The following is a 16,058-nucleotide window of genomic DNA, read 5'->3' as shown; positions in this document are numbered from 1 at the left end:
GGAAAGGGTGAATGAGTTGGCTAAGAAAGGATGGCTGATAAGTGGTAGAGGCAGGATTTGAACCCAGCTTGGTCTAGCTCCTTCAGAAGAACTGGTCATTAGAGATGAGAGTCTAGCAGAAACTTGAAGTGACTCATCAACCAGCTCACTTAAGGCCCTGGGACCTGGTGTGAAAAATGTGCTTCTCAGTCAATGGCTGTTCCTTCTGGCTGAAGCCACCAGAGAATGTTTTCTTCCAAAAGTAAGCAACTACATATGAATTAAATGCAATTTGTAATTTTTCTCTTCTTAGGCATTGTAGAACAGTGATTATCAGCAGAATATTCAGAGTTTGAGTCCTGCCTCTATCATTTGTTAACTTTGTGACCCTGAGTTTTCTCCATGCCTCAGTTTCATTACCTTAAAAATATGTAATAATATACCACAGCCTTAAAAGGTTTTTGAGAAAATTAAAGTTTGCACCATGCTTTGCATATCCTAATTACTCCACAAATATAATTTTTAGAAAGAAACAAAGAAAAGTCTCAGGCATCTGAAAATCCTTCCCATGACAGTATATTATCCAAACCAGGACTTCTACTGAAAAAAGCAAAGTCAGCTGGTCTAATTTACACACACATGCACAAGTGTACAGATGCTTTCAGAAATGAGAACTCTCGTTCCGTTGTGTTGACACATGCTTAACTTCAAGGAGTAGGCAATCATTCATACACCTCTCCACTTATCACTGCCAGCCTAGGCCCATCACCCCTCCTGTCTGGTAAAGTCACTGGTCAAGTTCTAAAGGCACGAGTTGGGGCAACAAAGGAGGCAGGCACAAATACGTATGTGTCTGATGGATGTCATTGATTTTATGCCTAAGGGAAATGTAGACATATTAAAAATTCTCTTGTTTTGCTGTTTGAAGTCCTTGTCCCTCATTTACCTGAATAAGTAGGGATGACTGTCTTAAAATAGATTTCATCCTTTTCTCCAAAGACTTATAATTCATGTCTTTTTGGCCTAGACTTTTCTAGGTGGCATTTAGATGATAAGAGTGAGTCTTGTGGGTCATTTCCTACTCTGAAACAGTAGTCTGCAGAAAGGGACCAGCACACTGAGAAAAGGTGATACGTGTCTTAGGAGTCATTTACACCCAAATGACCTGGGATATGGCAGGTTGGTTTTAATGGAGTTATTTATTCTGTGCTCCATGCCTCCAGATGAGTTTATAAGAAGGTTTTTTAAAAAAATTTAAATTTAAAAATAGAATTGTGCCACAAAAACTATGATTACATGATTTAGTGATTTAGTTTATACTCAAATTTGGCCATCGGATATATCTCCTCATTTGTAAATGCAGAAATGACCATCACCAGGCAACATGGCATACGTTGCTAAAAGTCCGTGTTTGTGTGTTGATGGTCATGTTTTTGAATCCTGGCTCTGCCACTCACAGTCTACATGAATTTGTGTGAAGTTCTTAACCTTTACATCAGTGTCTTCATTTGTAAAAGGAAATAATGATAGATTTAATTTAATAAAGATTAAATAAAATCATGTCTATAAAGTGCTTATATGGTGGCTGGCCCATGGTTGCCCTCAATAAGCAGTAGCTTCTGTGACTACTATTATTCCTCATTCGTTGTTCATCAGTCAAGTGATACTGTGTATGCAATACTTTGAAAGGTATTGAAAGGAATGAATGTTGATCCCCCAAAGCATGCCACTTTTTAAAAAATTAAACTCAATACATTCTGAATTGAAGTAGTCATTTTTTGCACACACAGAATATACCTGACAGATGACAAGCTTCTTGAAGACAAAGCTTATGTCTGAGTCTTTTTTAAAATCTCCCTAATTTCCCCAAAAAGTCCACTTCAGGGCTTAGTTCAGAACAGGAGCCAAAGACATATTTGTTATATGAAAGAATGTCTGAATAGTTAAGGAAAAATCCATGCAAAAATCTAAGAGTCTTTTCATATAGTAAGCCCTCTATGAGGGCTGCCATCATCCAACTAACTTGCCATCACCACTACCACCACAGCCATCACCATCACCACCACTCTCACTACCACTCCACCATCATATCTTCCTTCCATCACCAGTACCACCACCACCACACCACTGCCATCATTACCATTACTATTACCTCCTCACTATCACCATCATCACTACCACCATCACCACCACCCCACCTTCATACTTTTATCTCCATCACCATCAATATTATCACCACCACCATCCCTACCACCCACCTCAACCACAACCATCAGCAACAGCAAACATCTTCACTACCATCATCTTTGCTACTACCATGACCAGCACCAATGCTATCATCACCACCGCCTCCATCACCATCACCACCATCATCACCTACTTAATACTTCAAGTACCCAGTTTTTATTCCATTAGAAAGGGTCACATAACATAAAATGCCACCAACACTCTAGAACATTCATTAGTTGCAACAAATGATTGCACAAAACATACAGAAGCAATGTCAGTGTATGTCTGAATTCAGATAGTCCTCTTATTCTGAACCCTCAGTTTACATGCGTCTTGTTCACATGTGAAACTTTCATGGAAGACAACCAAAACTATAATGACAATATTAATGACAAATTGCCAAGCAAAAGTAAGTGTAGCCATCTCAGTTTACAGCTTAAAAGGAAGTAATGGGAGACTCAGTTTATTCTACAAAGAGCAATACGATGGTTAAGATTTCTTAATTATTTCATAAAACATGTTATTAAAATCCAGACATTACTACAATTCTGCTGCTGATTTCTTATTTGAAAAGTGTACCGATAGGAAAGCAGAACATTCAGCTGATGTTCCTTGGATGACTCAGAAGCCAATACTGCTGCATTTTATTCCAGTGCAGATTTAAATTTAGCCCAAGTAAAAATATACATTCAAGTTTGATACATGACAGCAAAAATTAGAAGCAATCCAAGTGTTCAAAAAAAGTAAATGGTCAAATACATGCATTCATTCCTCAAAAGGAACATTTTGAGAACATTTAAAAAATCAGTATGAAGCTTACAGCAATATAGAAAATGTTGTGACATAATATCATGTGAAAAGCAGGATATGCAATTAAATAAAACTGTAAACCTATATGCCTGTGGAAAAACAAAAGAACGTATTATGCATTAAAAATAACTCAATTTACTAAATTGTTTGATTTGAAACTTGGTATTTGAATTTTATATGGTATAATAGTACTTTTATCATTTGTAAAAAATATATAGTAGAATCTTGGACATGTAACGAGGGAACAGTGGACAGGGTGTAGCAGTAGAGAGCCTGTCTAGTGAGTCTGTCAGTTCCACAAACTTGGAGGCATGAGGTTTCTTCTAAAACACTTCCCTTAAGAGTGACTTGATAGTTCATTGTTCTGAGGGGCTGTCCTGTGCATTGGAGAATGTTTAGCAATGACCTCTATTCACTAGATGCCAGTGGGGTCCTCCAATTATGACAACAAAAAATGTCTCCAGACGTTGCAATATGTCCCCTTGTGTGGGGTAGGGTAGAGCTACTCCCAGGTGAGTTTTTGCCAGGTCATCACTAATACCCTTCCAGTTCTATTATCCTAGGAGTAATTCAAAGCAAAAAATACATATATATTGGCTCTAAACACAAAACAATTTATAAATCAGAATAAGAGTATAGTTAGAAAAATTAAACAGAAAAACAAAACCTGTGTAAATTCCCTTAAGTATAACTCCAGCCTAGTCTGAAGCAGCAAGTGTTGCTTCTCATTTCTTAATGAGCTCATTGAAAAGAACATCAGTTGAGGTTATCCTAAGGCCTGGGGCTGCTTAAAGCTAGGAGCAGGCCCTAGGCTGAGTTTGGGTTGGTATTTAAAATGCATTACAAATTATCCTGTTTTTTAATTATGAAAGTAGATTAGCTGTATCTTAAGTACTGGTTAATACAGCATTTAAAAAACATTTCACAAGAAAACATCTGCAAGCATAATACAGCATCTTTGACGAAAGTGCTAGTTTACCAGTGGGTCAATAGTTGCAATTTAATTAGAATTAAACAACCCATTTTAAAGTTACATAACGTCAAAGAACAAAGTGCATTTTGTGGCAAGAAATTAGAAGGGACTGCATGTTGCAAGGGATTTTTACATTGCAGATGTTATGTTCAAAAAGCCTGTTAGTATCTCTAGATAATCTCTACATATTTAGATCTTAAATGTGTTTTGTCAGATAGATGTTGGATGGATAGATGGATGGAATGTGTTTTGTCAGATAGATGTTGGATGGATAGATGGATGGATGTTCTGAATAAGATAAAATTATAATCTACTTCACGTGGAACTCTTTAGCAACACAAATTCTCATTTCTATTCTGTGATTCTAGATACCCAATTGTTTTCAGCTCCATTGAGAGCACAGATTAAATCTGGCACACCAAAATGTTCAAACGTGCAGTGACCCATAAACTTCTGCCAACATCAGAATCACCTGAGCTTCTTGTTAAACCCCAGATTGTGAGTCCTGCTCCCAGAATGTCTGATTCAGTAGTCCAGGACAAGTGCTGAGAATCTGTGTTTCTAATGAGTTCCCAGGTGATGCTGATGCTGCTTGTGTAGGAACAACTCTTTGAGAACCACTGACATAGTTGATCTCAAGCTTGAGGGCATACAAATATTACCCATAGTGGTTATAAAGTTTGTAGCGTTGTCCTCCTCGTTCACACTCCTAAATATGAAACAGTAGTTATCAGGAGGGCTTAGGAATCTGTGCTTACAATGAACTTCCAGGTAATTCTGATATGGGTTGTCCTTGGGCTGCTGTAAGTAAAAGGAGGGCCAAGAAAGGTGATAGAATTGAAGATGATTTCAATTCAAACCAGAGCAGATGGGGAGAAACAGAGAAAGAGGCATAGGTAAGAAGATAGTCAGTGATTGTGCTTCTTTTGAAAGAGGGCGATGCACAACTCATTGCCAGCTCACAGGACTCTGGGTACTACAAATTTCTTAAATGGTTAAGATTCCTGACTTTTCCCAGCCTTTCAGTTCAAGGGCAGACAGATCAGCCATCAGCCAAAAGAATTAGATTATGAATGGGTAACAAACACAGCATATGGAGGTGCTTGTGAAACTTACCAACCTTTTATTTGTGCCATACATCTGGAACTTATCAAAGCTCATTTCTGAGTGACTGAATAAAATATCTGAACTACAACTCACTCTACAGGACAGCACACTATACAGGAAGATCTCGGCAGTTTTTGGCAACTGGCTAAAGATGATTGAAAGAAAGAAAGAAAAGAATAGCACAAAGTTCCTAGAAAACACTTATGATCTTAGACTCACATTTATTTTAAAGGATTAAAAATACACATTATCCTTCTGTCTGAAACACTCAGTGTTGCCAGGCTATCCCAACCTGACGTAATCATCCCCAGAACTCTCAGCATACTTCAACTCACTGCAGGAGAAACTGGGTGCAGTAGGATTTACATTTTTTTCCTTGCTAGAGCTATGAACAATTATTTCTTCAGCCAAATGGGACCTTACACTAACTATACATATCTTGATTCTCAGAGAGCTGAAAAAAACCAATGAAAAGTCTTTCTTTTATACTGAACATCAGTCATTAACAATGGCTGCAGAGATGCCCTTCTTTCCTTCCTTCCTTTCATATCCAGTCATATGTGTCTTTCCTGAAAATGTTCATGCTTCTAAATTCCTAGACTCTGGAATGCTTAGCTCTAACAAAGCTATCACAAATGACAATTTGATACTCTAACCCTCTGCCAAAACACCTCTTCTTCTCTTTTTTCCCCCTTTTTAAACCAAACCATAACAAATTCTTGTGCCTTGAAGGCTACTGTAATTTGCTATTCATTAAAATGAACATGCACAATTAATATCCATTAAAAGGTACAAATCTTTAATTTTCTTCTTTAGTCTGTGTCTATAAGAAAATAAAAAAAGTTTTAACTAAAAAAAATACACATTTGAATGTCTTAATGCCATGGTACTACATATATCTAGTTTTACTGCATCACTTTTTTTTTGAGCTAAGGTGCCTATTTTTCAACTAATGATTGTCTTTTTTATCCTTAATTGTAGCTCGTACAAAGGTAAGTTTAGCTGTTTTAAAGATAAGGTTCAAATATCTATATTTTAGAAATAATTGTGGGGATGTAAGTGTTAAATCCAAGAAAAAAATTTTATCTGGGGAAGCTACTAAGAATATTATAGTACAAAATTGGCCCCTTTTTCTCTTGTACCTACCTATTCTAACTACCATATGATACTTTTGGAACAATGCTTAAAATACTGACATTCTGCCAAATAAGCATTTTAGAAGATTCCAGATGCATAGGTGGAATGGCTAAATAGTCTCTTTGGAATTAAAAATAAATGTATTTTTAATTTATGTGGGTATAGAGTGGGTGTGTGTATTTATGGGGTACATGTTTTGATACAGGCATGCAATGCATAATAATCACATCATGGAGAATGGGGTACCTCATTCTCATCATGGAATGATGAGAATCATCATTTATCTTTTGCATTACACAACTGAATTACACTCTTTGGTTATTTTTAAATTTTTTTAAAATTATTGACTATAGTTACCCTGTTGTGCTATCAAATAGTAGTTCTTCCTTTTTCTTTCCTTTTTCTCTACCCATTAACCATTCCTACCTCCCGTCACACTTTTTAATGAAAGTACAGACATATTCCTTTGTATCTGATTTGTTTGAAATTATTACATTTTTACAAAAGTTATTGCTTTGCCATTAAAATGTATAGAGTAGGCATCAAGGGAGTTTATGCTGTATCATTTCTGGGTATCACAAAAATAAAACATACTTTCTCATATTATCACAAATTCTGGAACACTGGCCAGGTCAACTTTTAAAAGTCATTTTAAAGAGAATTGCTTGAACCCGGGAGGCGGAGGTTGCGGTAAGCCAAGATTGTGCCATTGCACTCCAGCCTGAGCAACAAGAATGAAACTCCATCTCCCCCGCCAAAAAAAAAGGTCATTTTAATCCCTCCTTTGCTCTGATGTTCACTATACTGCTTCCTTCTATATCATACTAACCTTCTAAACTGTGGATTCTAGAGAAATCTTAAGCTTGAGAATATCAGCGACATTTCTGAGAGGTTCTATCAGTGATCTCCCTAGCAGTGCCTGTCACCATTCAATTTCAATAAAAGTAGAAGTTGTATCTACCATAATGAACTTTAAAAAAAAGTTGCTTTAGGCCGGGCCCGGTGGCTCAAGCCTGTAATCCCAGCACTTTGGGAGGCCGAGACGGGCGGATCACGAGGTCAGGAGATTGAGACCATCCTGGCTAACACGGTGAAACCCTGTCTCTACTAAAAAATACAAAAAAACTAGCCGGGTGAGGTGGTGGGCGCCTGTAGTCCCAGCTACTCAGGAGGCTGAGGCAGGAGAATGGCGTGAACCCGGGAGGCGGAGCTTGCAGTGAGCTGAGATCCGGCCACAGCACTCCAGCCTTGGTGACAGAGCGAGACTCCGTCTCAAAAAAAAAAAAAAAAAAAAAAAAGTTGCTTTAGATACCAGCCTTAATTTATTTGATTTTCTACCAGTGTTAAAAGATGAGGATCCTGGCTATTTAAACATTTCCATCATGACTTTTCATTTTCTTACCAGAAGTGAGACTTGCAATTTCTGCAGATTTTTTATCTTTTTCATAATTGATCATTAATTTTTGTGGCTCAAACATTTGGCTTTGAAGGTAAACCAAATAGTCACTTCCATTGTCCTCTATCTTTACAAAAGATGATTCTTTCCCAAAATTTAATTCTTGGCCAATGAAGTCATTCTCTCCTGAAAAATCCTCTTGTAGCTCAGTAGTAAATCTAGAGAAAAAAAAACAACTTTAGTTGAGTCTAGATAACTTTAGAGAAGGAGGCAAATAAAAAATCCTAACATTTAACATAGTTATTTAATTATCTCCTTAAAAAACCAGTTGGATGGTGAAAATATAAATCCATTTCAATCAAATAATTCACTGAGATTCATTACACATACTATTTTTTAAAACTCTGATAAAATTTTCTACTTATTCTATCTTTTCTTACATCTGTTTAGAGGCTATTAAATACTACTTTGGAATAACCAAGTTTGATTTGTGTGGAGTTTTATTGTTTGTTTTCTTTTGAGACAGGGACTCACTCTTTTGAGACAGGGTCACCCAGGCTGGAGTATAGCGGTGCAATCACAGCTCACTGCAGCCTCAACCTCCTGGGCTCTAGCAATCTTCCCACCTCAGCCTCCTGAGTAGCTGGGACCATAGATGCATGTCACCATGACGGGCTAATTTTTAATTTTTGTAGAGATTGGGTCGTGCTGTGTTGCCCAGGCTAGTCTCGAACTCCTGGGCTCAAGTGATCCTCCCTCCTCAGCCTCCCAAACTGCTGAGATTACAGGTGTGAGCCACCATGTCCAGCATGTACAGAGTTTTAGATAAGTGAAAAGAAACTCACAAGCATTTGGAACAATCATATTATATCTCAGATTGATACCAATCACCATGGAAAATGCAGAAAAAACTTAATCTACCAAGCACTGCTGTGAGAAAGTAACATAACACATATCAGTGCCTCTTAAAATAGTGTCTACATTTATAATCATAGCAGTTTAAGAGTTCTCTGTGATAATTTGAGAATTTTGTGTTATTTGGTTGATGATATAAAACATATTCAATAGAAGTTTATTCTTGATTATGCAATTTTATGTAATTTCAATGTCTGTGTTTGCATTTGCATTTGATACTGTTTGGCACCCAGTAATACGACTTTAACTGTTGAGAGTTAATGAGGAGAGGAAGCAAAGTCAGATGTAATATGTAAATAATACGTTCACACCAAGAGAAAATCAAATGATATCACGTGTGATGGCACACTGTGTGAATAATCTTGCAGTAGTGCAGGTGAAGATACGTGGTGGGGAATCATGTCATCACGTAACAGAGTAGGCAAGCTGCATGTTGATGTTCTTCTGCAGCATGCACCATATTTTATATATTTTACCAACATCTACCATTTTTTTGGTTTTTAAAAATTCCAGTTTGACAAAGAAGAATTATTCATTGCATTAAATTAGTGTTGAAAATTTTTGTCTCACTGAGTTTGTCTGGATTTGATGTATTAACTTGTTTTGGTTTAACAGCTGCATAAGAACTATAAGTGTATAACATTTGCAGCTAGATTTGTGTTTGTAAATGTATAAATAACATTATAATATTTTGTCTGCTGTCCCATAGAATTGGTTTTGCTTGTAAATGACTTTATGATTTATTCAAGGTTGGGAAACACCGTTTCACATAAGATCAGTGCCACATTGTCCTTCAGAAGGTGTTGGCTGCTAGACGCTTCCCTGCATAATTACCAAGTAAATGAAACATGACATTGGAGGAACATGTGCTTGCATGAATTCTGGAGAACTCACCTTTCCATTTTGCTCCTGGGTGTATCAAAGAGACCTTATCTGTTCTGAGAAGCTCTTTTACTTAACTGCAATTTGAGACCATGGGGTGATTGTGGGTCCAAACCTGGGCCTAAACAGGGGTCTAAACCTGGGTCTAAACAGGGTCTCAGGGATCTAAGCTCGATGAAGCACATAGAAAAGAAGAAAGCAACTAAGATGGGCCACTTTCACTCAGTTTCAGAGCAAAGATTCCTTCAGATTAATTAGTTATATTTTTATTTAGGATACAATATCAAGGAACATTATATACACGATTATATTGTAGAGTCTTTTATGCTAACTTTTGGGGATGAAACATGAATCATATGTAGCCTCCGACTTCAGCAAGACAAGACCCTGGGTAGACCGTAATAAGTGCCTCAGCAGTGCAAAAAAAAAAAAAAGACTATGGGTTTTGATGGGGAGTAAACATTGGTTTCAAACACAAGACAGCTTCAATCTGGGTCATGAAAGATGGCTAGGGTTTCACCGAAAGGAGCAAGAGTCCCAGGCAGTGTGAAATGGGATAATTCACACAAGGCAGGTAAGAGTTCAGTGTGACCAGAACTCATGGTTGGGAGAAATAAGAAGTGAGGTTGAGGTGGATCGAGGATAAATTGTGGGTTCTATTCTGGGGTAAGTTTCAATATAGGAATTTCTGAAGAAACCATGAATTTAAAGGCAAAATTGTAATAAAGCTTATGATGTTATAAAAACATCAAATTGGAAATCATACCTGATATGTAATTTCAGCTACAGAAAATAGAATGCATAAAAAGTCTACTTCGGTGACCTTGTTAGCATACTCAACCTAATAAAGTGTTATTAACCAGTTATACTCCCATCAGTCAATTAACAGTCACTTGTAAATATAAGAGCTTTCTAACTCACTGGAAACCATCATTTCGATCATTCTCTCCTAAATTGATGAGACTACAGGCATCCTCAAGCATCGGTGGTGGGTACTGATTGAAAATTGATGAGACTACAGGCATCCTCAAGCATCGGTGGTGGGTACTGATTGAATCCCCCTATTGAGAGAACAAAGTTATAGTTAGATTTTAAAACTGCAAATGATGTTTCCTAGGTAAAGATAATCCCAACAGGAATCCTCTTGAAGCAATTAATGTCACTAACATATTTCAGCAAAATTTGGCTGGGGTGAAAACAGAAAATAGCAGTTAGCAATAGCACTCAAAATTTGATTTCAGAGTGTTTTAGCAGCCAAAGGATTACCAGAATCATGGAAACAGACTTCCTCAAATTGTTCATCTAAGGGCTAGTTGTGATGCAGGGACACATGATTTTCACATGCTCAGGCTAACATAATCTAAGAGATACTCTATTCTGGTTCATCAAAGGTTTTTCACCCAGACTTATGCTAACAGATCAAACAGAGACAAGGTAATGTTTCATTACATGATACTGATATCATTTCTGTGCTTCTGCACCCATTAACACTGATTCCTATGAGGAAAAGAATCACAGACAAGATTTTACCTTACTTAAATAACATGCCTATTTATCCCCTTCCTGATGTTGTTCTATACATTTTGGAATATTGAGAAGTATGTTACCCTGCCCCATTCAGGAAAATAAAAGATTTTAAGGAAGGCCTTCAGCCACTGAATGATCCAAGGTTCTATGAAAATATCTCAGATAATGTCTGTAGTTTTATAATCATCACATTTTCAAATTCTAAGATGAGCATTTTTTTCCTTTTTTCTACTTCTTTAAAATGAAAATGCATCTCTGATTAATTGCATCTGACACTTACTGTTGGGTGGGCAGGAATTGTGATGCAGTGGTCATTGCCTGTGTAAGTGGGAAGAGCAAACATGCCAGCACCAAAACTTGTAGAACTGGGGACAGCAGTTTGAAAACATTCCCATAAATACCAGCAGAGGAGTCTTTTCACTCCTACAAACCAAGTGGTTGTGGGAAGGCAGTGAACTGGGTGTGTTTAACACTTCCCAGGTGAAAGTCAAAAGTAGGCTACCTCTACATAATTGCAAAGCCACTTAACAGTCCAACATGACCAGCTTTGAGTTGTTTTATAGTCTTTTAAAATGTTGCATTATCATCTATCTTAATGGCACAAAGAACAATACTGCATAGAAAAAAAATGGATACCAATGACTCTGAGCCAAGAAGTAGCTCACAAGAGTCAAATTCTGAATAAGAAGTTGCTTTAGGAATGCCTTAACCTGCCTATTCCACATAGATTTTCTTTTTATGCATGCACAGGAGTGATATATTTACTATACATCCAAAAGAACTCTTTCAATTGCTGTAAAATAAAATGCTCTAATAGGAAAGTTGGTATCAAAATTTAATTGGAAACTTTTTTCCCTTTACATTATACAATTGAGGGCATCTTAGATTTAAAGAAATAACAGTGTTCCCAAGAGGGCAACTATTGGATTCTTTAATTGAATATGAATCACAGGAGAAAGGTGAAGCTCTCCTTGCAATGAAAAGTGAACGCTCAAGACATTATCACTGTGGTGTTGTTGGGAAATCCTTTGAATAGCAAGGAAACTGGGATTGTACAGTGGTAGAATTGATTCCAGCCAAGTTTACTTCTAAAACTGTCAGATTTCCAGAAAGGAAAGGTTCAGCTCTGATTCTGTGGGATCTTATGGAGAAGGGTTTCTCAACCTCAGTGCTATTGCTATTGACATTTGGGGATGTATTATTCTTTGTTGTGGTGGGGAGTCTGTCCTGTGAATTGTGGGATGTTTAGCAATATCCCTGACCTCTATTTACTTGATACTAGTAGCATCCCCAAGTTGTGACCGCCAAATAATGCCTCCAGACATTTCCAAATGTCCCCTGGGGCAAATTGTGCCGTATTGAAACAATTGCTCTAGAAGAGTGTTTTCCCAAACCGTCTGTGGTAGAGGACAAGGTATTCTCATTTCTAGTTCTTTGCAGACTGATGCTTTCGGTCTAAATCCTGTTCAATGAGACAGAGTCCACTGGTCATGCAACTGTATGCCACAGCAATCAATGTCAAATTGCCTTAAAAGTTTCTAGATGTTTACTCTCAATCTGTGTATTTATTTCTTCACACATCAACTTGTAACCTGGCACTCATCCAATGAGTAACCCTTCGTAGTGCACTGGCCTAGAGCCATGCTATTCAAAGTGTGATCCATGAACCAGCAGCATTGACATTACTGCGGTACCTGTTAGAAATGTAGAATCTCAGGCTTCACCCTAGACATCCTCAGGAAGAACATCCTGCATTTTAACAAGGTTATTAGGTGATGTGTTTGCCCAGGACTCTGCTATCTTCACATTCTCACACAGGTCTCCAAGGTGTACCAAAGTTGGAAATAAAACAGGTATAGCAAGTGAAACTTTTACTTGAATATTCTTCTGGAAATCACCTAACTGCTGCCAGAACTTCTTAAGCAAATGTGACTCATAAGCCCTCTAGTCACTCTGTGACTTTCTAGTGCTGAGAGTTTGGCTAACAGACATACTATGATAAAAACAGGCCTCAGGCCTCGCCATTTTGTGACCAGGATATAAACAGGGTATAACCAGCAAATGATTCATTCCTGGCCCCATCTCACCACACCATCTAATTCATAAATTATGTTTAGATTAGCTATAGACACAAAAATAGGTTATCAATACTATAATAGTAACAAACACTAGCTTATTAAAACAAAGAAAAACAATGAAATAATAACTTACACCTGACTGAGTATAAAAATGGCTTTAAGAACTTCAGAATATAATTCAGATCTGGTTTATGTATTCTCCCAAGCTGTATCAGGTGCTGATCAAGTGGGTAGCTGGCTAACTCCTCCATGTCATCCTTACATGTAGGGCCCAGAGAAATCACAAATATGACGTAGCCTTGACACTTAGCCCTCAAAGCCATCATTTTTACAAATTCTTTTCTCTCATAATTTTCTCCAGCTGAGACCACAAAGATGACCTTGTGTTTTCTTAGATAGGGTGTTCCTGGAAAGAGATTTTCAGTGGTCCACATTAGGGCATCACCAATTGTGGCTTCTCCATTTAGCTGTTGGAAGGAAGTCTGGATGTGATTCTTCATTAGGAGTTGGTTGTTATAAGTGGTAAAATCAAACTCTGTTTTTACTGTACCCATCTTTGTCCTGGAACTTTCCCAAGGAGAATAGCTCAATAAGGCAATCCTATCACCAGAGTCTGAGATTAAAGGGTCTGAAGCAATGTTGAAGTTGTCAATCACTGAGCTCACCAAGGCTTTCACAGCCTTAAACTCATCCTTTGCTATATTCTGAGAATTGTCTATGAGGAAGGCTACATCCATGTATGAATCTTCAGGTAAGAAAGCCTCTTGAATGCAAGCATTTGGAAAACATTTATCTGAAAACACACAGAGAGACACATCATTGGTTCAACACTGACCCAACAGGACACTTGTTTGAGATCTTCAAGTGATTCAGTGACTAATTATAAAGAATTATAATTTGATCAATATGTCTTTGATCTCACATAATTTAAATTAATGAGAAATTTTCAATGTCCCAGTACTTTTCCAGGCACTAGCAGACAATAAGGGAAGGGCTTTGTTGAAAGCAGATGTAAGTAGCACATATACCTGCAGTGTACAAGTCATGTCCAAACTCATTTAGAAAATATTTTTGATATTTTAGAGACTTCTGATATAAACTACCCAATCATCCCCAAGAAATGCTACATTGGTTGGGATAATTTTCTAAACCAATTTTCACATTGTATGGAAACTCCAAACATTCCAGAGATTGAAACCATGACATATGGTATTGAAAAACTAGAAAACTGAAAATAGAACCTATGATTAAAAATAGAAATCTCTGGATAAAGCCACATTCAATAACTCATCTAGAAGGCATTTAAGCTCTTCAGCACAGTCAATTCTCTTCATTGGTCTTACCATAGCAAAGTGTACAGCGCCGAAGTCTTTCTAATGTTTGATTTTCCCCATTTGGAGGGACCGGAATCACCTGAAATGTTCCAGTGTTGTCAAACTGCATTGGAAAAGAAGTGAATGCATGTTTGCTCATTGTGTTAGTCACTATTAGGAAACCACTGTGCAGTCACTTTAAGGATTAGTTTAAAATACACCCAACTAATCACTATTACCTTGCATTATAGCTCCTTGTTCCATTCAGTGCATGTTCACACACACACACACACACACACACACACACACAATCCCCTGCTTATCCTAAACAAAACACAAAAAGTATCTATAGAAAAAGTATCATCATCCCTAGATTATGATGAGAAAACTGCCATGAGATAACCTGACCAGATTCACTCACTGGGGCAAGTATTAAAATCTCTTATTTCCAAGCCTGCAATTCTGGACTAAATTTGTACACACTTCCAATTATGCACCAGCTAATTATACACCACATGCCAGCTTCTGAAGTTGGGCCCTGCATAAACTGTACATTCCCAAGCTTCCTTTGGGATCCACTAGTGATCCCAACTATTTCCAATCCACTCTATCTAGAAGAAGGCACATCTCTCAGTTGTCAAGGGGACCTTCTCAATCACAAATTCCACTTAAAAGTCTATTTCAAAAACCAATGGACAGAATTTTATTCAAAATTCCTGGTGGTACACTGTCTGATTTCTTATTTCCTGATTACTTTTTAAAATACTTTAATACTCACTGTAATGGGCAATATACAGCACTCACTCATTCATTCAGTCAATAACTCTTTATTGGGCATTTACTCTATGTGAGGCACCATGCAAAACAGATGCTTTTACAAGTGTATGTAACTACAAACCACTGCTCAAGGAAATAAGAGAGAAGACAAACAAATTCTGTTATAGGTGTAGTTTTATGTTCTGGGGATATGAAAATAAATGAAACAGATAAAACCTCTATCTTGGCCAGGCACGGTGACTCACGCCTGTAATCGCAGCACTTGGGAGTCCAAGGCGGGTGGATCATGAGGTCAGGAGTTCAAGACCTGCCTGACCAACAGAGTGAAACCCCGTCTCTACCAAACATACAAAAATTAGCTGGGCGTGGTGGCACATGCCTGTAATACCAGCTACTCAGGAGGCTGAGGCAGAAGAATAGCTTGAACCAGGAAGCCGAGGTTACAGTGAGACAAGACCGTGCCACTGCACTCCAGCCTGGGTGACAGAGCGAGACTTTGTCTCACCAAAAAAAAAAAACAACCCACTATCTTACATTCTAGTGGGAGAGCTATATCATCAACATAATAAAAAAGTAAATTATTTAGTATGTTGGGAAGTAATATTTTTTATGGAAAAAAAAAACCAAGCAGGATAATAGGGATGGGAAAATCTGGGATAACATTTAAGTAGAGCCCACCGATAACATGACATTTAAGCAAAAATTCAAAGGAGAAGGAAGATGGAGAAAAGAATTTCTGGCGTAGGAAATAGCCAGGTGAAAGCTCTGGGGAAGCAGGGGCATGCCTAGCTTGTGTGAGGATCAGCAGGGAAGACAGCGTGCCTGGGATGGGGTGAGAGAGAACAAGACAAGGAGAAGGTGAGATCAGAGAGTTACTAAGAGGGATTGAGTGGTAGATCATTCAGAGCCTTGCAAGCCATTGTAAAGACTTAGTT

At 37.7% G+C, this 16,058-nt stretch overlaps 2 protein-coding genes across 2 annotated transcripts in view; one reads left to right on the top strand and one right to left on the bottom strand.

Annotated features, from left to right (window-relative positions):
- Positions 1-16,058, top strand: part of LOC126947030 (60S ribosomal protein L7a-like) — a 428,366-nt gene that overhangs the window by 111,351 nt on the left and 300,957 nt on the right. The window lies entirely within an intron of this gene.
- COL6A5 (collagen type VI alpha 5 chain) overlaps positions 1-16,058 on the bottom strand; it is a 125,737-nt gene that overhangs the window by 21,891 nt on the left and 87,788 nt on the right. Inside the window, exons 34-37 of the mRNA XM_050777722.1 lie at positions 14,377-14,470; positions 13,167-13,826; positions 10,350-10,443; positions 7,638-7,849 (exon numbers count right to left, since the gene is read on the bottom strand). Of these exons, the coding sequence (XP_050633679.1) occupies positions 7,638-7,849; positions 10,350-10,443; positions 13,167-13,826; positions 14,377-14,470 (1,060 nt within the window). The remainder of the gene's footprint in view (positions 1-7,637; positions 7,850-10,349; positions 10,444-13,166; positions 13,827-14,376; positions 14,471-16,058) is intronic.

Source organism: Macaca thibetana, chromosome 2 (genome assembly GCF_024542745.1).
Source record: "Macaca thibetana thibetana isolate TM-01 chromosome 2, ASM2454274v1, whole genome shotgun sequence".
Taxonomy (NCBI): Eukaryota; Metazoa; Chordata; class Mammalia; order Primates; family Cercopithecidae; genus Macaca; species Macaca thibetana.
The sequence above is the reverse complement of the archived record's forward strand: the minus strand, read 5'-3'. Positions and strand labels throughout refer to the sequence as shown.